The sequence below is a fragment of the Pseudopipra pipra genome, chromosome 6 (assembly GCF_036250125.1).
Source record: "Pseudopipra pipra isolate bDixPip1 chromosome 6, bDixPip1.hap1, whole genome shotgun sequence".
NCBI lineage: Eukaryota > Metazoa > Chordata > Aves > Passeriformes > Pipridae > Pseudopipra > Pseudopipra pipra.
This window is the reverse complement of record NC_087554.1, coordinates 17839263-17863775: the sequence shown is the minus strand read 5'-3', so window position 1 is coordinate 17863775 and position 24513 is coordinate 17839263. Positions and strand designations below refer to the sequence as shown.

The 24513-nt window shown below is 40.7% G+C and overlaps 1 protein-coding gene across 2 annotated transcripts in view; it reads left to right on the top strand.

Annotated features, from left to right (window-relative positions):
* The window catches only part of LOC135415631 (mucin-5B), a 46154-nt gene extending 24597 nt beyond the window's left edge, over positions 1-21557 (top strand). The window contains exons 21-49 of one of the 2 annotated variants that reach the window (XM_064657602.1): positions 194-332; positions 1073-1183; positions 1905-2084; positions 2445-2681; positions 4016-4172; positions 4386-4514; positions 4938-5022; positions 5228-5265; positions 6306-6461; positions 7292-7357; positions 7675-7767; positions 8463-8704; positions 9217-9394; positions 9685-9935; positions 10361-10544; positions 11100-11292; positions 11924-12102; positions 12618-12687; positions 12839-12960; positions 13355-13386; positions 13802-13979; positions 14969-15073; positions 15714-15754; positions 16369-16491; positions 17445-17540; positions 18782-18910; positions 19804-19843; positions 20513-20636; positions 21197-21557. In XM_064657602.1, the coding sequence (XP_064513672.1) occupies positions 194-332; positions 1073-1183; positions 1905-2084; positions 2445-2681; positions 4016-4172; positions 4386-4514; positions 4938-5022; positions 5228-5265; positions 6306-6461; positions 7292-7357; positions 7675-7767; positions 8463-8704; positions 9217-9394; positions 9685-9935; positions 10361-10544; positions 11100-11292; positions 11924-12102; positions 12618-12687; positions 12839-12960; positions 13355-13386; positions 13802-13979; positions 14969-15073; positions 15714-15754; positions 16369-16491; positions 17445-17540; positions 18782-18910; positions 19804-19843; positions 20513-20636; positions 21197-21371 (3853 nt within the window). In that variant the 3' untranslated portion in view covers positions 21372-21557. The remainder of the gene's footprint in view (positions 1-193; positions 333-1072; positions 1184-1904; positions 2085-2444; positions 2682-4015; positions 4173-4385; positions 4515-4937; positions 5023-5227; positions 5266-6305; positions 6462-7291; positions 7358-7674; positions 7768-8462; positions 8705-9216; positions 9395-9684; positions 9936-10360; positions 10545-11099; positions 11293-11923; positions 12103-12617; positions 12688-12838; positions 12961-13354; positions 13387-13801; positions 13980-14968; positions 15074-15713; positions 15755-16368; positions 16492-17444; positions 17541-18781; positions 18911-19803; positions 19844-20512; positions 20637-21196) is intronic. The other variant, XM_064657603.1, reaches the window with a different exon arrangement.
* The last annotated feature ends 2956 nt before the right edge of the window (positions 21558-24513 follow it).

Below are 24513 nucleotides of genomic sequence, written 5' to 3'. Positions count from 1 at the left end.
CTTTCTGATTAATATGCCATCTCATGGCATGATCTCAGAACAGTTGAGAGGAAATTGCTTGAAGAGTGTGAGATGATTGTTTTCTTTGAAGCACTGAAAAACCCAAACATTTTCATTATTCTGCCCCTTTTGGGGGTAAAGGAAAACCCACGTTTCATACAAACATTGTGATTCTTTGCATTTTGCCTCCTAGCACCTGTAACAAAAGGCAGTGGAATTGCACAGACAAGCCTTGCAAGGGAACCTGCACTGTGTATGGAAACGGGCATTACATGAGCTTTGATGGGGAGAAGTTTGATTTCCTGGGAGACTGTGACTATATCCTAGCTCAGGTATCAATTTTTTTCATTTTTTCCATCCTTATGCTTTTCACAGCTTACACTGTAGGCTTCACTCTGAGTAATTAAAAGGCATTCCCATGTAAAACAATCAACACTCATGAGCAGGGCTTAGTCCCCTCCTCTTGTACCTAGAGCACACACAGTGCTATTTTCCAGATAAAACAAAGCAAATTGACCTTCAGAAGTGACACAAGAGGGCACTGTGTGATCCCAAACGATTAACTCCTGGGTTGGACAGCCCTTTCTGGACATTATTCCAGCACCTGCAAGGGAAAGGTTGGCATGGTGTTGAAAAGTCTTTCTTTTAGCCATCCAAGACTGACATTATTTTTGTTGTGACAGAAGCATGCAGAGGTTAAGGTGTGAGCCTCATGTATAATAATTGCATGTACTGAGACAGTACTCAGTGAGACATTTTGTCATCCTGAAATTGCAGTTGGTTTTGCTAATTAAAAAAAAAAAATTTCCTTTTTTGTTGGGTAGGACTGCTGCTATGAAAAGCTCATTTTTTTCCCTTAGTTTTTCTTTTTGAAAATCCTGGTCAAGTGCGAAGCTGCCACTAGGTCAGCTTCCACTGCATTCTTCTAAAATTCCTAGAGTTTTGATGAATAAAGAAGTGACAAAATAATAGAAGTCAAAACAGAGTGTCATTCACTTAGGGCTCCTGAAAGTGTTTATGACTGGAGTAGTTGCCTCAAAGGATCTAACAGAATGTTATCTATTTTTCCAAGGATTTTTGCCCTAATAACATGGATGCTGGCACCTTCCGGATTGTAATTCAGAACAACGCCTGTGGAAAGTCACGCTCCATCTGCTCCCTAAAGATCACATTGATTTTTGAGGTTTGTCTAGAATGGGTTATAACCAAGGAGTTGTAGTCTTGATTTTGTAGCAATTAGTATATCATCCCCTTATATTCCTACTTAGTTGCTGCTAGAGAGCACCTATGGAAGTCAAACAGCCAGAAAGCAGAGGCAGGCAAGATGGGAAAGGTTTAGATGTTTGGTGTTAACAGGGACACTGAACACTTCTGCAGGTGAGGAGATAGATGCAAGGAGTCAACAGCACTCTATGTACATGCATTTGTGTGTGTGTATTTGTATCTGTACCATTAGTGGTATAGGAGTGATGGTGAAGCTTTTAGAGAAGCATGTTTCTGTACCATGGTTTGAGCACAGGACAGAGTTTCTTCTCCCACGGTGGGGAGTAAGGGGATGGTGAAACAAAGCAGTGAAACAAAGCAGTTAAACAAAGCAGTGTGGCAAGGGGTGTTCTGGCATGCCCAGTTGCCCCTGTGCTCAGGAGCTGCTGTGCCAGCAGAATAGACTTCCTCTAGAATGAGGACAGTTTATGTGCCCATGAGGTTAAGAGTTGTCATGGAAGGGCAGGCGTTTCCCTTCAAACTCAGTGGGTCTTGTCTGTGGCTCACGTCTGGCAGCAAACCACAACATGGTGCAAAGACTACAGAAAAATAAAGCAAAGAACAAGAGGCAGAATACCAGTGCTGTTACACTAAGTTTTCTACTTGATTTCCTTCCATGCAATGTCTCTGTTCATTTGTAGAGCAGTGAAATAAGGCTCTTGGAAGGAAGAATTCAGGAGATAGCTACTGATCCAGGAGCTGAGAAAAATTACAAAGTGGACCTCAGAGGAGGTTATATTGTGATTGAAACAAATCAAGGAATGAACTTCATGTGGGACCAAAAGACTACTGTTGTTGTTCATGTGGCACCATCTTTCCAGGTAGGTATGGGATGGACTGAGAGTTATGTTTGAAAAGCAGCGTTCAGAAAACAGTTTGGTTTAGTGTTCAAGAAGAAGCAGCAAGCAGGTCATAATTTATGTTTCATTTCATTGTTCAGTCAGTATGAAACACTCAAAAATATTTGGAGGTAAAAGTAAAGCCAGACACTTTGCAGTATTGGCAACACACTAACAGAGTGTTCTTGTCACTTAAGTCCAGCTTTTTCTAAGCTGTTTTTGATGTCTGTTTAGCAACTTGCAGCTATTTTGCCTTGACCTGTTCTATAGTTTATTTCTGTCAAAGAGTGGGCTGCACTCAAAATAACCAAGCCATTTACTGTGCCTACACAAACTTCCCAGGGAAAAGTCTGTGGTCTTTGTGGGGACTTTGATGGCCGCTCAAGGAATGATTTCACAACCAGAGGGCAGTCCATGGAGATGAGCATCCAGGAATTTGGAAACAGCTGGAAAATAACAAGCACCTGCTCAAATATAAACATGACGGACCTGTGTGCTGATCAACCTTTCAAGTCTGCCTTGGGACAGAAGCACTGCAGCATCATTAAGAGTAATATCTTTGAAGCCTGTCACAGTAAGGTAATCCTGTTCTGTCCTCCTCAGTAGTTTCCCACTAGGTATTTGTTGCTATTTGGTGGTACATTTGCATGAATATTTTTACTATAATGGCCTGCTACACAGAATCCACGAGTACAAGGGCTACCTCACTCAGAACCTCACTTTACAGCTATGCCCATTAAATCCTGTAGCACAGTATTGAGGAAACAGCAGTACCTGTTTTGAGTAACTGAAGATAAAGAGGATAATACTGGGCCAGCAGAGTTAAAAAGTTAGGTAGTTGTTCATAAAACCCAGAGATAAGCCAGTGTAAGTCTGTTTGTGTGGTGATCTTTACAGAACCATAAAATATGCTGAGTTGGAAGGGATCCCTCAGGATCATCAAGTCCAACTTCTGGCCCTGCCCAGGACACCCCAAGAAGCACACCATGTACCTGAGTGTGTTGTTCAAATGCTTCTTGAACTTGGTGCTTAGTGCTGTGACCACCCTTCTGAGGAGCCTTTTCCAGTGCTTCATGCTGCTTCTTCAGGTCCTGTCACTGACACGGGAGTGAAGAGATCGATACCTGCCCCTCCACTTCCCCTCACAAGGAAGCTGAAAAGTGCAGTGAGGTCTCCCCTCAGTCTCTTCTTCAGTCTGAACAAACCAAGGGACCTCAGGAGCTCCTCATAAGGCTTTCCCTCCAGACCCTTCACCATCCTCATGGCCCTCCTTTTCATGCTCTCTAACAGTTTAATGTCTTTTTTACATTGTGGTGCCCAAAACTGCATACTGTACTTTAGGAAGTTCATTCAAATTATCTAAAGAGATTCATTATTTGATTTATTTCAGACAAATTGAATTAATTTAAACAGAAACAAGGGTACTAATTATTAATTAAAATGTGTATACAAAGCTTCAATGCACTTTAATAAGCCATTTTAAAAACAAACTTCATTTAATTTCCTTGGTTAGTTCATGTTAACACAGGTTAAAACACAAGAGACATGAAGTTCAGTGGAAACAGAACTTCTTTTTATACTCACTTGATCACTGTCTCTCAGTTAGAGAATGCACACTATATGGTTGTGCTAAGCTGAAGCAAGATAGTTCAGTCTTGGAGAAATCACACTGGAAAGACATTTTGAGGATAAGTGACAGTATTACACACATGAGAATGAGAAGAATTAGAGTCCAATTCTACTAGGCAGATGAAAATAGAAAACTACCTGTTGTAAAATATCATAGCTCCTTCATGACAATCCCAGCCTGTCACAAACTTCCAGTGCATGACAGAAATTCAGAACCTTTTCCCTCATTAAAACAGAGTGCACCCAAAACAGCTGTGGTGACAGATCTGTTGCTATTTTGATAGGTGAACCCAATACCGTATTATGAATCTTGTGTTTCTGACTTCTGTGGCTGTGACAGTGTGGGAGACTGTGAGTGCTTCTGTACCTCAGTTGCTGCTTATTCAAGAAGCTGTAGCAGAGCTGGCATCTGTATCAACTGGAGAACACCTGCCATTTGCCGTAAGTATTGCCCTGAAAATGCACATAGAAAAGCAGTGCTCCATGTGCTCAGGCACATGGGAGATAAAGAGACAGAACATTGACATTGCAATGCATGTGTGATTAACAAGCTTTTTTAGTCTTGTTTATCTTATTTAAATCTTTTAAACAAGATTTAAAAATAATCCCTGCCCAGTGTCTCAGACCTACAGGTGTTTTATTCTTCTGTTCCAGCTGTATTCTGTGATTATTACAATCCACCTGACAAACATGAATGGTTCTACAAACCCTGTGGAGCCCCTTGTCTAAGGACCTGCAGGAACCCACAAGGGAAATGTGGGAACTTGCTGTATAGTCTAGAAGGTAATTCTTCATTTAATGCAGTTTTCAAGAGCTACTAGTCTGCTTTTAATGTCTTAAGCATTAGGTGACTGAAAGGTTATCCCATTTGCCCCAGAAGCTCATTGACCATGCCTTATCTAGGCTAACTCTCCATGTGATGGTACCATTCGTAGCATAATTTGCCTGTTGCCTTTAAATATGGGGAGAAATAAAAAGCCATTCAATATAAATTTGCAAAGAATAATTATCTGTTGACAGAGTTAATTAAAACTTTTGGGAGAGAGGAAAAAAGAGGAATGGAAAGATAACTAATAGTAAAAAGAACATTCATACTGGAATCACGTTCATTTTGGAATAAAATCTCCATCTGATAGAGGTATTTATGTTTTTTCCTGTATTTATGTAATGAAGACTAAAAATGGTTTGCTTACTTTAACTTTCCAGGCTGTTACCCAGAATGTAGTCCTGACAAGCCATATTTTGATGAGGAGAGCAGGGAGTGTGTCTCCCTCCCCAACTGCACTTCATGGTAGGTCAGTTAATGGAGAGAAAGGTGGAATAGGACTGGAAAGGACAAGCTAGGCAATGTTTTGTTACTGATCATAGGTGGTGGCAATAATTATTAAATCTTCCAGGAGCAGATTTTATGTAAAAGTAGATACCGTTGCAGGCATTGCTATACCAAATACTGATTCAAGTCAATAAAACAAGTCTTCTTTTCTCTTTATCTTCAGTGATCCTGTAGAGAAACTATGTACTGAAGACTCCAAAGGTAACTTTTCACCACCTTCACCATGCACTGAGTGATGATAAGACTGAAACAACCCAATATCATATATTACTTCAAACATACTGGTAATAGGAATCCAGATAGGTAGTTCAATAGGTGGATGCACAGCAATACAGATATACTTTGATAAGGAAAATCCAGCCTTTGACCTCAAGTACTGTCTAAAGGATAGTCATAGAGAGGAAGGAGAGAGGCATGACATGTGGGATTCATTCTATCCAGGTAAATACCACTTTTTCCACTTTTACACCTCCTTGGTAGTCAGTGAAAACAGACATTAGTCTGTAGCAGGCCACTCATGGTACCTGTTTTAATGAGTACTTTTAGAACAGGGCAAATCTTGTAAAGTCCTGTCCATTAATTTCATAAAATAAGATGAGACAGCTAGCGTATGACAGATATATTTGTGTGCCAAAAGGACACACTTTAAGTATGGTATCAGTTCATTCCCATATCTGGGAGAAACCACATCCCAAAATGCAGGGTGACCCAGCAAACAACACATTTTCAGTTTTGCAGTAATAGATATATTTCCTTTGGTTTCTGAATGTACATTCTCCAAAATCTGGATAGCTTCTCATATATTTAAATGAAATTGTTTATCACTGCATGCTTCTCATTAGTGGGTGGAAATAGCTGTGCAACACCTTCTGAGCCAGTGTTTTATCACTCAGCAAGGCAGTAATCCCACTCACGTTCCCTGCCAAGAGGGAATTCACCTGTGTTCCCTGTGGGGTTAGGGCAATACCAGTTCTGATGCTTTTACCAATCAGTTATCACTCTATGCAAGCTGACTCCAAGAAACACCAGCAACCAGAAAAATGCAATCCACTTTAAAATAAATGAGACAGATTACCAGTGCAGCTTCTTAAGTAGAAACTGAGAAAATTTTTCAGCCAGATAATTCGTGTTTGATGTTGTGAATTTCAAAACTATAAATGCAGAGTTTGGTTTTCTTTTCATTTGTATTTATATTGCAAGTGTCCTCTGTTACTGTGGTATTTGCTTTTTTGGTGCCTCAGTTTGCCTTTGCTGTTACAATGGAAAGACCTACACCTTAAATGAAACTGTGTACAGCCATGTGTATGGGACTGAGTGTGGTGAAGCTGTCTGTGGCCCTAATGGAGAGATCATTAAAACACTTACCACATGCAGAACACCATCTACACCAGCACAAGGTACTAGATCTGTAAGAGGTTTGGTTCTGATTCTGTGGAAATCTGTAATGGTAGTAAGATCTATTCATCTTGGACAAAGACTCCTACTGGGTGTCTAGGACAAGCAAAGAATTTAAGACTATTGAAGTTTCAAAAATGAGGGATCAGAGCTTGTGGATCTTGTACTGAGGACCAAAAGTGTAATTTTTATAGATTCTTACTGACCTTACTGTCAGTGAGGTAAAGAGAGAATAGAGAGATTTGGCCATTTTTCAGTACAGATTTTACAATAATTTTCGGCATATCATAGTTGACACTGGTGGTGTTAGTCTCAATATTTCATACTTTCAAACCTTGTTTTTCTCTTTCTTATCACCTATATCACAGCACGGTTCTTATTGTACTGTTTTCTGCATTGAAATAAGTGAGTCTCAAATGGGTAACTGGAACATGAAAAAAACTGCCTGGCAGTTATCTCCCTTTCCAAAAGATAAGTTGCAGAGTGAAGAGAATGTGAAAGAGCAGAAACTAGGAAGTAAAAAGAGAGAAAGAAAAGTGGGAATTTTGTCACATGATTATGGTAAATAAAATAAGTGGCCAAAAAAATGTGTTTTATCCTGGTTATACAAAGTTATACAAAGACTACAAGGAATATTAAAAGTCAGCATCTGTACTCACATGAGTTGAAAAACTAAAGACTTGATAGTGACTCCGTGTGTTTGGTATTTGCTAAGTGATAACAAGTGAAATAAGAAGTATAATGAAGTAGTAGGTAGGAAAGAATTATTGAAAGCAGAGTGTAGGTGGCATAGTAAAATGTCTATATGATCTGTCTGTATTTAAACCAACAGTTTCTTTGCCACAAGGCTTAGAAAAGCCAAATGGAGTGCCACTGGAAATCACCTCTCCAAAGTCAGGTGAAGTACTGCAGGATTAGAAAACTGGAATGATTAAGTCAGAGTAGAAGGGGGATTTACTGTATTTTATGTATGCATATATAAAACTCCCTACAAGTGGAAGTGTGTTTGTATTATAGCACCATACTGTGTAATAGAGTGTGTATAAATACAGAGGATGGTTTCAGTGTGTACATTTATAGAATGCAGTGGGGGTAAAAAAAAGATTATGTTTTCCTTTTTTTTTTTTTGTGGTTGTAAAGAATGTAATAGATGTCTTAGAGCTTGAAAGTAGAGTAGCAGAGCATTTGAATATTAATTGATTTCATTTCCTGCAGAACTACATACGCAGACTGTAACATCTGCACCTCCATCGCCAGTGGTAGCCACTCCCTGCTTCTGCAATGACAATGGGCAATTGATACAAATGGGTGAGAAACTATGCAAATTTTTGTTCTGCACCATTGATGTGGAAAGATGTACTATTATATAAAGATGCTTCAGCAAGGGCTTATTCTGCCTCTTGCAGTCAGACACAAGAAGCTGTTGTGTCTTTAAACTGTAACTAACAGCTTCAGAAGTACAACTCTCTCACATTCAGTAACTTTGTTCTGGTTTGAATATCTCTAGTGTAAGGAAACTTATAGCAGATGCTAATGTCAGCAGAGACCTGAATCCCAAACCGCTGAACACAAGCTTGTAACTCACAGTAATACTCCAAAAACAGGGGAGGAAAGACTGTTCTTCTTCTATTAGTAGCTCCTGATCCACTTACCTCCTGTTTTGTGTTTGTGAAGACCCCAGATGCACTCAGTGATGTATGGAGTATTCTCTCCTCTTGTACTCATTTTCAACTCCTGCTAATGTACTTAAGAGCAGAATTTCAGATAAGCCACTTGTGGCCCTCCCTCAGCCTTTGCCATTTGGATGAATTGAGCTCCCATTTAGTCATTAAATTCAAGGTGCTGCAGACAGACAGTCACACCTGAATGTGGCTGCTGGGTACAGGCAGCCCCAGATAGTTAAATCCAGGGCTGAGTACGTAGCTGATCTGTGATGCATAGGCCTTGGGAGTTAGAAATTTCATGTACAGTCTGGTGCTAACAGTTGGGTTTTGGCCTTGCAGGAGAAAATGTTTCTCTGCCAGTGAATATATCGGATCGTTGTGCTTATTCTGTCTGCAATAATTTGTGTCAGATTGAATTAATTTGGGCAGAGTGTAAAACTGGTCATACTGAGACCGTCAAGGGCTGTGATCCAGATTCTGAAACCTGTCCACCAATATCTACTCCCAGTGCAACAAATCAAGTTCCTGCTTCCACAAGGGCTCCTGTGAGCGATTGTCTCACACTCATTCCTCCCAGAAAGGTGAGAGACTTGGAAGAAGTCCAAGTGTTTCATCATTCATCATTCATGCATTGTCTGCAGCCAAGATCTGGTGTTCTCCTCTGATGCTGGTATCCACCACTACAGCTGTACTATAGGTGTGGCTGAATTAGATGATTTAGACTTATACCAGAAACCTCCACTGAGAGAATAAGTTGAAGATTTTTCTGTTCGCCTGAAACATCTAAATGATTGTATGTGGGCAGAGCTTCCCAAATTGAACAAAGACTAGGAAATCACATCTGGCCATATCCCATGATCAAAAGTGGTCAGGACCTTAATATTTAGTCCTATACAAAAAGTAGATATTAAGGCTCTGTTGATTGCTATATGTTTCGTATTGCTTGGTTTCCAGACACAGAGCAGACGCCAACTCTTGCCGTGCTAGATGATTAACTGAATAGAACACAGTCACCATGCATGATTTTAAAGATTTTATTACATTATGTTTTTATATGCCTCTCCTCTTTTTTTTTTTTTCAATCCATCAATAGTTTAATGAAACATGGAATTTTGGACGCTGCCAGACTGCCACTTGCCTGGGAGAAGGAAACAATATCAAACTGTCCAGCATGACTTGCCCTCCTCAGCAACTGAAACTCTGTGTCAATGGTTTCCCGTTCACAAAACACTACGATGAAACCGGTTGCTGTGAAGTCTTCGAATGTCAGTGTAAGTGGCAGAAAAACACCTGAAATTTATGTTATGTATCCAAGAAGGATAAGTCTATGTGGTCAACATCTATATTACATTCATATTATTTCAGTAGGATAAAATGGAACAGAAATGCCTTCTAAAACATTGGCCATTACAAGTGGATAGGAGTGTCCCTGTTAGGCTAGTTTTTCTTTATGAAACTGGTTATTTAGGCTCTCACTGGATGCAAGTAAAAGAGTTAAAACCAGCTTGTACTTGCAGGAAGCTTATAAGCCAAACTTCAAGACTGTCACTCTGTCTTCCAGGTATTTGCAGTGGATGGGGAAATGAACATTATGTGACTTTTGATGGGACATATTATCATTTTAAAGAAAACTGCACCTATGTCCTTGTGAAGTCAATTCATCCTGACTCTCGCAATTTCTGGATTCACATAGACAACTACTACTGTGGTGCCATTGATGGAGCAATTTGTTCAATGTCCCTTATCATTTTTTACTCCAACTCTACTGTTATTCTGACACAAGCAATGGAACATGATAAAAAAACAAATTTGGTAAAGTATTGTATTAAAATGAATTTTCAATATTATTTTGCCATAGTTACTGTAGTTTACTGTACTGCCAAACGTCTTGCCACAACAAAGGATGAAGCTTGTAAAATACGGAATGGGTAGGAAATGTAATTGCATTGTTTTCTCTCTTTTTTGCTTTGTATCAACAAAAACTTTTATATTCTAAAAATCCAGGAAAAGATCACGTAATTGAGAATTGTGGGTTTTATCCTGATATGAGCACTCAAATATAAGTTATGACATGTTAAAAATAATCTTAGAAACTGCTTAGATAACTGTCTTTGAAAGACTTAATTTGGTGCACCTAAGGTCCGAATTTGTACTGCTCAGCTTTCAAGTTGCACAGATCATTTAACTTACTTAACAGGAGAGTGTTCATGGAGACCTTTTGTTTCTCTTCTTTTTAGATTTTGTTTAACAATAAAAAAGTTGTTCCAGACATTTCCAAGAATGGTATCAGGATAACCAGTTCTGGACTTTATGCCATAATTGAAATACCTGAATTAGAGGTTTATGTGTCCTACAGTCAACTTGCATTTTACATAAAACTCCCTTTTGGAAAGTTTTATAATAATACCATGGGACTATGTGGTGAGTGTCCTCATCAGCCGATAATAATGAATGCAATAAATTTTCCTCCTTCTTTCACTCATCCCCTTGTAAACTTCTCTAAATGCTTGCAACTCCATTGATTTCTATTTTTCACAAATTGTAATAAATTTATCACTATTTAGTGGAAAGACACTGTCAGGAGATAGAGTTTTAAGTCACATCGTTTCATTCTGTTTGCAGTCTGTTGGTGGATGGAGGTAGACTTTTTCTAAGCCCTTCCTCTTGAACATATATACTCTATATGGGAATGTAAAAAAGTCTGGACAGTCCTATCCTAGATAGAGCCATCTCAGTTGATTTTGCCACCCAGAGAAATGTATCAACCAACATGTCAATTCTGGTTTTCATGAGTAACTGTCAAACTATTTCTTCTAGCCTTCTCTTCCTACAAAAAGTTTTTGTGAACTTATCCAGGACCCCACATGTTGTTACCTTCCCACAAAGACCTGAACTTCCTTCCAAATGTTCTCTAAAACCAGCTTCATCGGCATCAACTGAGCTTGAATTGTCACTTTGCTTTTATATTGCTACCAGGTACTTGCACCAACCAGAAGCCTGATGATGCTCTGAAGAGGAATGGTGAGGTTATTGAGTCCTTCAAAGACATGGCATTAGATTGGAAAGTACCATATCCTACCAACAGATACTGCAATCCAGGTGTCTCAGAACCAGCTAAGACTGAATATCAACAGCACTGTGAGCCTTCTAATCTGTGTAAAATCATCTGGTAAGACAACTCCCAAAAGTATCAGAGGAATAAGTCCACAAGATAATTTAGTGTTTTACTACATGGCTTGGGTGAACTGATTACAGGATATGATGAAAATATGAAGTCTCGCATACCTTGTGAAACTGAGCAGTGAACTGATGTGTGAGTGTTACTGAGTTTGGCAGATATTTTTCAGCTGCACCATCAAAATCAGTCCTGCCTTAATAGTGTCTTCCACTTGGCACTCCCTCTGCCTATCAGTTCTGGAGAGCTAGCTATGATTTAGGATCTGAAAGCTCTGAAAGATACAGAATCAAAATATAGTAAGCGTGTGTGTCTGTTTTTAAAATAATTTTGTGCTTTAAAACAGAATTTATAAACATGCTAATATAAAAACGTCAGCATATAGATTTATAGCTATGAGCTGTGCAGGAGCCTTTGCAGGTCTCAGCCTAACATAAAATTGCTTCCTTTCAAAGCATTATAAAGAATGGGAAGTAAAGCTCATTCTTATTTAAGCTGCGTGGGTACATTGCCTACAAGAGCAATTTGTAGTTGTATCTTTACCTTGAGGCTTTGCCTGGGTGTGGATGGTTTGCTTCTTGAATTCTTCCTTGAAAGTCACCCAAGGTCTGTCTCCTTTGTGAAGGACCCTGACTGAGTGCCACGGCGTGGTCCCCCCACAGCCCTACTATGAGGCATGTGTGGCCAGTGGGTGCTCAGAAGAGCACCCCAGCACCGAGTGCCAGAGCATGCAGACGTACGCAGCCTTGTGCGGGCTCCACGGGGTCTGCGTGGACTGGAGGAGGCAGGCGAATGGCCAGTGTGGTAAGTCTGGGAAACACTGCTAGTGGTCAAGCAGGTCCGGTCTGTTCTCACCTACATGCTTGCTTATGGTCCTCCACATCATCAGGCTTCAATCTTTTCTGAGCTGCTCTGGACCTGGGAAAAAGCAGGAACAAATAAAAAGGTTGTCCCAGCCCAGAACTGATGCAAAACAAGGGGGAAACAGGCCTGTGTTGTCTCCCGAGTAGCTCAGCTGACTCCGATGTGCTTCCTAAAGCTTCGGCACTAGATGGCAACACGCCGCTTCTCTCTGCGTGCTCCGCCCTGCTCAGGGGGACCCTGCGATTCCGGGGTGAGCTCTGCTAGTACTGTAGCTAGACCTTGCTGAATCCTTTGGCCCGTCTTGGTGAAGCTGCAGGGACCCCCTCTCTGGGCAGGAGCCTGGGCTGTGCGGACCCACGAGGTGGGCTGTGATAGCGTGGGTGCTTTGCCCGCTGTGCGTTGAAGGGTACACGTGGGTCTAGACTGCTTAACTTGTGTGTTGCAATGCTCCACAGAGGCCATCTGTCCTCGGGATCAGGTGTACAAGCCATGTGGTGAAGCAAGAAGAAAAACTTGCTTCAGCAGGTGGGTCATTTCCTAAGGCATTTTTCAAGTCCATGATGTGAAAATTGACAGGGAAAGTTGAAGTTCACATTCCCATGGGATTTAGGTGTCTGATTGCCCTGGGCTACATTTCTGCCTCTCATTCATTCCTGTTTATATTCTAATTGTGCAGAGAAGTCGTTATGGACACCCTCCCCTCCCAAAATAACACATCAGTGTTTATTGAGGGATGCTACTGTCCTGATGGGAAAACTCTGCTGAATGATCATGATGGCATTTGCACTTCTGTTTGTGGTAAGAAATAATTTAAATGGTGTGATGGGAAGGGGGAAAGGGGGGTGGGTAAGATCCTCACTAGAAGTGCACATTAAGGGGGATATTTCGGGCACAGAGGAAACGGGGGGAGACCTTGATACTGACTCTTTCTAGTTAGGCTGGAAGCATTTCAGATTGACAGTTTCTGCCTGTTCTTATGCAGAAGGTGCAACTTCCGAAAGAACAAAAGGAAGAATGTTTTTTTGGGGAAGATTTTTTTGAGTATACAACCTGTGACTTTGAACTCTGGATTCCTCTTTCTCTTTGTGGTTGTTTCTCAGATTTGAAGACTTTCCTTCTATTCTTGTCTTCCTGCTTCTCTCGTTTTCCCTGATTCAGTTGTCATTAAAGTAATATGTAATTCATTTTACAGGCTGCACTGCACAAGATGGGTTAGTGAAACAGGTAAGAGAAAGGAAAATACTGTCTTTATACTATATCTGGGTTCTGTGACCTCCTGTAAAAATGGCTGCATGAGTTGTTTCTTCTAATTCTAAGCTTAAAAACCAGTGAACTGCAAAGACACTGGGAAGGAAAACAGCAGATTTTATTACCTGCAGAAGTGCAGTTAATCATTTGAGGCATAGAAGCAGAAATAGCAGTTTGTGGGAATCGGTTTCTTGGTAGAACTACCAGGCTTGCCTTCTGCAAACACATAAACCAGCAGAGGAAGGTGGCAAATAATAGGATTTTTTCTTACTGTTCCCTTCGCATCCCTCCGGGATTTGAACTCAGCCCTGCACTGTCTTGCAGCAGGCATTCATTGATATAATATTTCCAGTTTTTGCTCTCTGAACTGCTATTCTTATTGTTTTCATAGCCTAGAGAGGCTTGGGAGCATGACTGTCAATACTGTACCTGTGATGAAGCGACTTTGAATATCTCTTGCTTCCCCCGCCCTTGTGCTAAATCTCCACCCATCAACTGCACAAAAGAGGGCTTTGTACGCAAAACAAAACCACGTCTGGATGACCCATGCTGCACAGAGACTGTCTGTGGTGAGTAGATAGTTCACATGTCATAATGTGGCATCATGCCTTCAGCAGTAATCCTCCAGTGAGATCTGGTATCCCAAGGATACCAGATTCAAATAAACACTGAAGTCGTCATTTCTTCTATCTACATGCCAGGAGCTCTTGCTATCAGAACAGAACTCCTTTGGTCCAACTTGCATTCTAAATTAGTGCCATGACCTGACAGATACTTACATTGGAATATTCCCCATAGATCATTTGGACTACCAGGTGCTTCACAGGATCCTCTGGCTCTTGTCCTTCTGAGATGAGAGGGTAATCCTTTCACAGAGACCCCTCCAGTAAAGGAAGATAGGTTTATCTTCCAGGCTCCCCGAAGGCTTCCTGTGGATGTTCCTGATATATGTTTGCCCTCACCTTTGCATTTGCATCCTCCCAGTCTCAAATGCCACCACAGCACAAGACTAGCCTGCTCCTAACGCTGGCCATTCCCAGCACCTATAGCAAGATGTAGGACAGGGGATCCTGACAATGGTGGTGGGATGTTTTTTCTGTTCCTCATCCCTTCAATCTACCAGGAAGAGGTCCATTAGGCTCCTTGGATGCCTTAAGGGAGCAGTGGACATTGTCGAGGTCCTTTGCCTTGCATGTCCCTCCCAACCTTTGCATTTCTGGCTCTCATCCACTGCCTCTTCATTTTTTCACTCTCTGCCTCATTTATCTTTACTCCAACTTGTTTCCCTGTCACTTGTCTAAGAGTGTTTAGTTTTTTAGAGATGACATCCAGTGGTGGAAGAGAAGCAGGAACAAGGGCTGTAAATATATGTCCAAGGAAGAGCTTTACAATGGAGCAAACTTAGAGATACTTCACCTGAACATGTCCCAAACTCCAAAAATGTGTGATGCAAGAATCATCTATTTCTACACAATTTCTTGGATGTTCAAGCTTTGTCTGCAAGTAACACTGCTGGATGGGATGCTTTGGCTTAGTTTATCTCTGTTATCTATTGCAGAATGTGATATAAAAACCTGCATTATCAACAAAACAGGATGTGACTTAGGTTTCCAACCAGTGGTTGCTATATCTGAGGATGGTTGTTGTCCTATCTTCTCCTGTAGTAAGTACCTTGAAGGTGTTTTATTTATTACTTGAATTATTTAATTTTTTACTGAATGAGTTAAAATCATAAGTGATAGCCTCTTCCCTTCTCTATCAGCCTTTACAAGTGGTGCTTTTTTTTTTCCTTTTTCTTTTGGAGTTGAAGTAACTGGTTTAGGTTCTCTGTAGCCAGTATTCAGTGAGTGTAAGCTATTGATCAGATTATGAATGATGGTTTAATTGAACCCATCCAGAAGCTCTGCTGCCAAGTTACATTTCTAGATGCACATACATGAGCCAGCTTCCCACTGGCTTTGTTACCAGCAAGGTGGTTAACAATGAAGAAAAGGTCAAGTAATTTCAAGTGTGGGTAAAAAAACCATGAGGTAAATAGATTTTCCCTTATGGAAAATTCCAGGATATAGAATTACCTCCCACTTCCTGCATAACATCTAAGCAGATGTGGACTTCTGAATAATATGTGGGGTTCTGAATAACAATAAGCACCATGTTCTAGTTACTTTTTTCCCCTGTTTGTGTGGGCTATTAAGTTCAGTTCTACTCTTTGACTTCTCTGGATCACTCACAATTCAGAGATGACTACATTAACTATTTGCATCATTCCTAGCACATCCTTTTCATTTTGGTTTTTTTTACAGTACCAAAAGGTGTATGTGTTTCTGAAGGAGTTGAATTTAAGGTAGGTCTTCTTCTAGACACTTCTTTCCACAAGTTAATGCTGCCTGAGTCAGAATTTTCTGAAGTTGCTATTGCCAATACTTATACAAAAAGCAGGATTAGAATGGCTGGTAATTTTTCCCTGCCAATAGTCTTATGTACTACTGGAAATGGGCATTGGACTAGATAACCTGCAGAGGTCCCTTCAAACCCCAAGCAATCTGTGATTCTGTGATAGGTTAGTGAATAGGTAATGTTAAAGACCAGTAACTGCTTTCTAGATGAGATCTTACCTATGTTTTAGAGTCAATAGGTCAGAATTATGATTGAATACAAATTTTAAACTTCACTGAGTGTTGCAAGATTAATTTCTATGTCAAACTGAGCAAAAGTAGATGCATGGAATTTATGAAATAACTCATTTGACATCATTGATGCACTTGGGAGTGTCAGCCTTGTGTTCGTTTTGTGATACCGATTGTGAGGTTTTAGAGATCTGGAAGTATTCACTTCAGGAAGTTCTTCCAAAAGTAAACCTCATAAGCATTAATTTTTTGATAGTCAAGGGGGATGTTTATTCTAGAACCCTCTGAATTCTTGTCATGGCCTGCCTTCTCTCTCCCCCTGTGTTTCCAGCCGGGAGCAATGGTGCCTAAAAGCTCTTGTGAGAACTGTGTGTGCACAGATGAGCAGGATCTCGTGACACAGACCAACCTCATCCAGTGTCTTCCAGTGAAATGCCAAACCACCTGCCAGCAGGTCAGCACCTCCTTGACCAGGAACATTGGCTGTAGAAGGGATATACTCTGAAACCGGGATAGTGTAACTGCTTTCTCACTGCAAGATAGCAGGATAGACTCTTCTGTTATTTTTTTTGTAAAGTCCTTTTTAGGGTGCCAAATTATTTTTGCTTTAGCAAATTAAAGAGGTCACCCTTGGAAAGATGCTCTAAGGGAAAATGATTTCAAACCTATTAAAATTTGAGTGCTGAAAGATGTTTGTGCCATTCTGTTGGCATTGACCATTGTCAGATCAAAAATTAAGGTTGTGAAGAAACTGTGCAGTGGTCTGTATTTTTCCAGACAGTTCTCAGTACTTGTGAGCTGAGAGTACTCTGCTACTTCTCAGTATTTGTGAGAATCAGCACAAAACCAGTTCAGTCTATTACTGAATATAAACAGAGTGGTTGCTTTTCCATTCATGCCCAGATAAGGCCAGACCCACCAGCATTAAAAATGGACAGAACCTTTAATTGTCTTTTACCCTGAAGCCAGCCACACCCACACCCACTGAGAGACCAATGGATACCTAGAACACAGGGGAGGGAATCTTAACATGTCTGACAGCAATAGTTCTTGTAGATAATGATATCAGACCAAGCACTGGTGGCAGAGTGGTGAATTAATATTTAAGTAATTATATGCTGAATTAATATATCTGGCCTGTCTTGTGTGTTAGCCTGAAGAAGAATAGCCAATTACAGAGTCTTCATGGCAACTAAAGTGTCCAGTAGTCACTGTTCAATAAGGGAGAAAAATTACTGGCTTTGCTTGTCAGGCTTAAAGTGGTTCCAACAGTTTTCTAAAGACAACAAAGATGAAACAAGGAGATTGGCTCATTTCCTCTGCTGTCTTCAGTGTAGTTTTGATCCAAAGATGCTTCATGAATATGATATCAGTTAACATGGATAAATGGAAACTTTATTTCCACAGGGCTTTCGCTATGTGGAAGAGCAGGGTCAGTGCTGCAGCCAGTGCCAGCAAGTGGCATGTGTGGCAAATTTTCCATTTGGCAATGTGACCATTGAGGTAAGCACTCCCTTGCTTTGCACACAAGATTGAATTACCAAAAAGACCTCAGCATTTTTTTTCCCAGTGTAATGCATTTTAAGGCTGGGAGGATCTCTAGGAGATGTAAAAATATCTGTGTTTCCAAAGTAAAGGTAGATGTTTATACAGCTGGTCTCTACTGTGTGCATCTCACAGGCACTAGTGTGTTGAAAATTATGTATCTTGGGTAGGAATGGAAATCATGTCTCCCCCCCCCCCCCCTTTATCCTGACATGGAATAGCAAGAAAGAATTTGGAAGGAATGATGACATTGTGTAATAGTGCTCTTGCAGAGATACATGAGCAGGCTTCACATGATACTGCTCCAATCTGGAAACAGTTTCATTTTCTTTCTCTGAACATACAGGGGTAAATAGTGTGAGCAAGCTCACATGGCTGTACTACCACTAGTTCTGAATTTGCTGAGGCAGAAATTAATGGCTACTGCAGTGTAGTGACTTGGTGACACCCTGAGGTAATACACCATGTCTTGTGAGTGTGGAGTTGTGTAGTCAATGAACCAAGCCTTTAAAGGATGGACTTGATGATCCTGGAGGTCTTTTCCACCCTTAATGATTCTATGATTCCATGATTCTAGCTCTTTGGTTTTATTACAGTCTGCTACTCCTGTGAATGGTTAATGATGTTGTTTCAACCAGTGACTATTGTCTTGTATGCTATTGCTTCTCTGGTAGCTCTCCTGCATATTTTCTATTTCATCCTTTTATTGTTTGATAATTAATCTTGCAAGCTAGATTCTCCTGTTCCAATATACAATTTTTTTCTTTCCATGAGGAGGCTTTGCTGTTACCCATTAACCTCTATTGCAAAGACTTTTGTCCTTTTTCACACTTTTTTGTATTCTTCCATCTACTAAAAATGAAAACTGTTCAAACCTTTTAAAAGAGTTATTTTTCTTTTTGTGTATATTTTATCTCACAGACATTAACACACTTATCTTCTGGCATTTCTGCTCATACCTCTATGCTCATTCTGCTACCAGCTTCTCATTCTTTCCCGCTGGCTGGCCTCAGAAGGGATTTTGCATAGGCTAGTGGTAGGTGAGCTTTGAAGATGTGAGTTGCAGACATCTCAGCCCTTTCAGAGTAATATGAACAACCCAGTCCCTCTGCCAGTTCATTGATTGTATTACTGTTGCAGTATTCTATTTTTGTTGCTATACTATATCGGCTTGGGGTTTTTTTTCCTGTTTTTATCAGGTTGGAAAAAGTTATAAAGATCCATATGATAACTGTACTCAGTACACATGCACTGAATCAGCGGGCCAGTTTTCCTTGACTAGTATGATAAAAGTCTGCCTACCATTTGAAGAAGCAAACTGTGTGCCAGTAAGTATCTTACAGCCAGAGAAAGACTTCAAGAGTGAGCCATGATGCTGCTGGCCTGGGAGTTATCTTTATTGTTTTGAATGAGTCACTTCAGTATTTCTTGATCTTTCTGAGCTGGTCATCCTTGTTTGAAGGAAATGTGCTTTTTCAGCCTAAATGAAGTGTGCCGTGGCAGTAAAGCAAACAAACCCACACAGTTTACATTGCTGTGGGATAAGAACTGGAGCTTGAAAGAGAAGGGTATTGGGGCAATAGCAAAGTGGGATTTTTCATCACTTGAGAAACATCAGTGTTACAAAATGCAATTGAACAAATGGTAACTCACCATAGATCCTTGGGGGTCTGATGAACACAGTGCCTTCTGATATGTGGTGTATCATTAAGCAAAGAAGTGGAACATGAATGAGCAAGGTCATATCATTCACACCCTGGTTTTCATCTATTAGTGGTTTCCAGTAACTTTCAGAAGCATTTTGGGACTTCACAGCAGATCTGAAAATCAAAGCAGGGACAAGAACAGCCATGTACTTGAGTTAGCTTTGGCACAGGCTCTGCGTAGGCCAGGCTGTTCAACTCCAGGAGCAGCTGTCATTCTCTGCGGCTGGGGTTCTTAAGCTGGCTTCAATAAGACCTGCATAAGGTCAGGCCAGGGCATCTAACCTGGCTTGTAGGAGGATATATAGTTTTAAGAAAGTTAATTCCCTTCCTTACTGGATGGTTTGGTTTGGTTTAGTTTTTTTAAGCAGTTTTAGATATAATTGGTACACAAATAGGTCTGATGAGGAATCTGCATTGATTAGAGATAAGGGAATATAATGGAACTCTCATAATTGCTACTATCTCCTTAGCAATACCTGCATCTGAACTAACTGTTCTGGTTGCTTTCAATACAGGGGACAGTTGATGTGACTTCAGATGGCTGTTGTAAGACATGTGAGTGCATTAAATCACTGATTTTCTTTTCCAATACTGTTTGATTCTTCCTGCTTGTAGTCCTGTTTCTGTATGCACTGAGAGTCCGAAGTTTCCACAGACTGGAAGACAGTTTTACAGCAACAGAACTGTTTTTTACCTCTCAGCTGAGACTAAAAATCTGCCACATTCTTTCAGTGGGGACATTAAATTTTTTTTTATCATCTTTTATGTGTTTTTAAATAATTGAAATACTGTTAGCTTGAAAAATACTCTTGATACAAAAATTTGTAGAAAATATTCTTTGTGTTATTCCACTGGAAAATTGCATAGAAAGGAAGGTCTTTTTTTCTGTAGCATCCACTCAGAAATCTTAGGATGGAATAGAGTCATGAATGTAATTTATAGCAATTTTAGTAAAACCAGAACCCTTCATGTCTCCTTTAGGTCTTGGTTCAACAGTATCTTTGCATGATTAAAGCTAGTCCACAAGTGGAAAAGTACCTTGACCAGCGGGAAATTGTTTTGCTCAATTACTGCCTCTTTGCACTCTCAGTTGTGGTTTCAGTTATGCATTTGAACTGTAAAAAGTTTTACTAGGATGATCTACCCTTGGTTTACTAGCAGATACCTTTCAAAACATTTATTCCTCAGTCTGAAAAGGTCTAACAGAAGTGTTCTTCTACTCAGGTATCGACCTGCCGCACAAATGCAAACGCAACGTGAAAGAGCAGTATATCGTGCATGACAACTGTAGATCAGCTGCTCCAGTCCCAATGCCCTTTTGTGAAGGGATGTGCAGTACCTATTCTGTGTAAGTAGGAAACCTTTCTCTATCCTCCCCAATGGCTGGTCTTTCTGGGTTCTTGTTACCAGTGGGCTGCAGCTTCCTGCTTTTTAAAAGGACCTGGTTGGGAAACTGGGAGTGCAGAACAACAGCCATTAGCAATGTCTTCAATGTGATAGGAGGGCCTTATCTTAGCTAGGAAAACAGGTCCCTCTGGAAAGACATCAGCTAAATTTATTAAACATACTCTTAAATATGTCATTGTGTGGCTTTTGAACAGCTGTGGTGTTTATTGAAGTTTTTTCCTGCCCTGTGTTCTGTGCATGAGTTGTTCTTTTCTGTCTTGCCAAAATGGGCCTACTCCCAAATCCACTGAAGTTACTGGGGTTTTCCCCATTGGTGTCAGAGGATCTGGCCCTGCATGGCCAATAGCATCCTGAGGAAAGGCTGTAATGAATAAGCAGAAAAATAGATGGGAAAGTTTGCTCCTCTGCTCCTTAGAAGTGCTTCTGTTCGGAGCAGCAAATATGGATCAGTTTGGGAAGATAACAGGCAGCATACTGATGTGAAAAACCTCATTTCTATAGGTATTCCTTGGAGACCAATGAAATGGAACACAAATGCACTTGCTGCCATGAAAAAAGAAGTCACAAAGTGAAGGTGGAACTGATTTGCTCTAAGCATAAGACAGTCCAGTTCACATATGTGTATGTAGATGAATGTGGATGTGTGGAAACAAAATGCCCAAAGAGGATAACATGAGCATAACTAAAGGAAACATTTCCTCCTATTTGCTCCTTCCCTAGCAAGTGAGTAGTTTAGAAAACTGCTGTGAGTAACCTTCAAATGACCATACTAGTGCTTTTTCTTTCTGGTATTATATGCAGTTATGGAAATTAGCTAAGATTTTACTCTAAATGTTTGTAGAATAAACTGCATTTCAAAGAGGACTTGTTCTCCTGTTTCAGTGATGCTGCTAATGGGGCAAGGTGGCTAATGTCTTTAATCCCACGCTGGCTTATAAACCAAGGTTATTGCAAAACACTCTCAAGACAGTGATGCCTTTCAAAAGTCCTACCTGAAGAAAGTGCATGTCGTAAAGCCATAACCACATGTATCACTTCATTTCTCTTAGAAGGGAAACAGCAATCACAGCTGTGGTTCAGACAGAGGCAGGACTCGGCTCAGGGCCACATTTGTGTTCTCCCTGGTGGTCCTGAACCTACTTTGGCTGTGACTGGCTCACTGGAGGAAATCAAGGTGCTTTTTGTTTTCCTTCAGCACAGTGAGCATTATATCAGAAGTGTAAAAACATGTTTTTTACATACACACTACAAACCGAATATATTTGCACTCTTACTGGGAGTCCTTATCTCACTGGGTTTTTTTATTATTTGCCTGCATCAAACTCTCAGCTGTTAGTTCAGTCTCAGTACTGGTTACATGACTGTGATTTGTGTTATAAATAATTGACTCCCAGCTGGCATGTCCAGTGCCACTGGTGACAGTATCTTATGTGGACAGTGACCAAAATGTTCCACAATACCTTCGGAGTACTCAAGAAAGGCAGATGCTTCTGTTACTTGAGTAATTTGGTCTTCTGTGACCTGAAAGAGACAAGACTGTGACTTTTGTAGATAGTGTCCTGCAGCCTGCTGTGCAGGAGTCTTCAGAATTGTTTTGAAGTGAATGCATTTGAACTGACCAAGTAGATATGAAATGCATTAAACTTTAGCTTTCTGTTTTAAAATGTTGCAGCTCTTGAGCTCCAATAAATATTTAATTTGCTTCGTTTTCATAATAAATTATTTTAGCTGATGTCAGGTTACTTTGATGTGTACTGTTTCATTATGGTGTTACTGATCTTAAAATTGTAGGAATCCTTAACTTTGAACAGGCATGGGAGTCCAGCCCCTTTCTGGAATGATTTGTCTCAGCCTAACACTGGTGTAAGAGCCCTTGGGAAGTTACCAGTTTCTCAGCACTAGAGGTTCTGAGAGCCAGGGTAGCTGGGTCAGACCGCTGAATTCAGAGGAGGTGAATTTCACCCTTTGCTTTTATTCTGTTTCCTTATAAACAATAAAAGAGAGGCTGCGTGTATCTAATGATCACAGTGGAAATAGGTGCACCACAGATATCTTTGGGAGGGATGGACAACAAAATCCGACAAACAGGTGTTTGTGATGAAGTTTGAATTATAGAATCATGGAATCATAAAATATCTGAAGTAGTAAGGGACCCACTGACTTGAACCTAATGCTCCCATTCCCAGCCCTTGCACTGGTCAGTGAACCAGTTTGCTTGATTATAAATTACAGGAATCTCCAAATAATTTGGTTAACTGTCAGTGCAATGTAACTCCCTTGGAAGGCACATGTTACAATTGCTTGACTCTGAGGCTCATGTATAAATTTCACCTTAGTCCAGAAAACTGTTTTTATTGATACAAATCAATAGCATGCATGCTATTACAAAGAATAGCAGCAAAACAAAAAAAAGGCATTCCTTTCTTTCCTCCTTGCCTTTCCCTGAGGGGAGAGAGGTCATTCTTGAGTCCTTTTTTCATCAGAATAGGAAACAGACTCTGTAAGTAGTCATATACACACTCATGCAAATCAGCTTGCAAACCAACCCACAAATCAATCATTCTCAGCAACATGACTTACCAAGAACATGATCAGGAACCTTTCGCATCCCTGCCTTATTTTCAGCTGGGAGAAGGGAATAAACCACAACTTAATCTAACCAGGTGTCTTTAGATTTCTATTCTCCTGTCTAAGTGATGATGAGATTTTATACAGAAGCTGAGGATGGCACTGATTTAGAGGCATACTTTCCTGTTCATTTTTGGCAGGTATTTTGCTTTTCAGGCAAGTGAAATGCTAGAAGCAAAGGTGTATTTCCGTCTCCAGGATGCTTTTGATTATGTGAAATTTCACATGCTACTTCTTCATTCCCAGTTACACCTGGCACTTCATTTACTCACTCAGTCCAGCATCTAACTGGCCTATGCAATACTACCTAGAGCTCTGATGGTGGGTATTAGAGAGAACTCATTGGTCCTCTGTTTGCAGGTGCAGAGTCCTACTTAGCTACCACCAAGGTAAAGTCTATTTAATGAGAACTTTCAGCTTCTTCACCTGAGAGACAGTCAATGGGTCAAACATTTCCCCCCCTCTGCTTCCTACCTGCCATGCCCAAAATGCAGAGAAACAAATCAGCCTGAAGGGTGCTTGATCGACCCCACTGGCAAGCTGGCCCTTCTTGCTCAGTGACTGCCTCTGCATGCAGCAGCATCACTGCTGTTTGCACAGAGCCAGCTGGACTGTAACTAAATTCTTTGTGTCCTTCTTTAGGTTGTTGCCACAAGCTCCCCACCAGAATGGGCAAAGTTAAACGCAGGTGTCTCTTCCAGGAGAATTTGCCTGTAAGAGCTTCATCTGACCATGATCTGGCTGCCGTTGCTGTGTGGCTGCTTCTCACGTGTGCACGGTCAAGCCTTCATCTGTAGCCCAAAGCCATCTCTTCCTGTTACTGACTGGTCTCTGCAAGTCAAATATTTCCCTGGCGTAACTCAAGAAAAATCAGTGGCATTGCTCCAAGTACTGTTTCTTCCTTTTGCGTGAATTCTTTACAGCAGCGTAAACTTCAATGGGGTAACCCCAGGAGAACCAGTGCTCAGCTGAGCCAGTTGGGCCAGGGCTCAGCTGGTTTCAGCCTGTAACTGTTCTTTTCTTATCATGCAAGGATGGTACTTCCAAGTCACTGAGCAGTTCTGAACCAACACACCAGGAAGTACTGTCCCATATTGCTAAAATAAATATTTGTTGGAGATACTGCCTCATGTCAGGTGAAAAGTCCTAAGGCACTACCATTTTACTGGTGTGCTCTGAGTCTGGGTTGC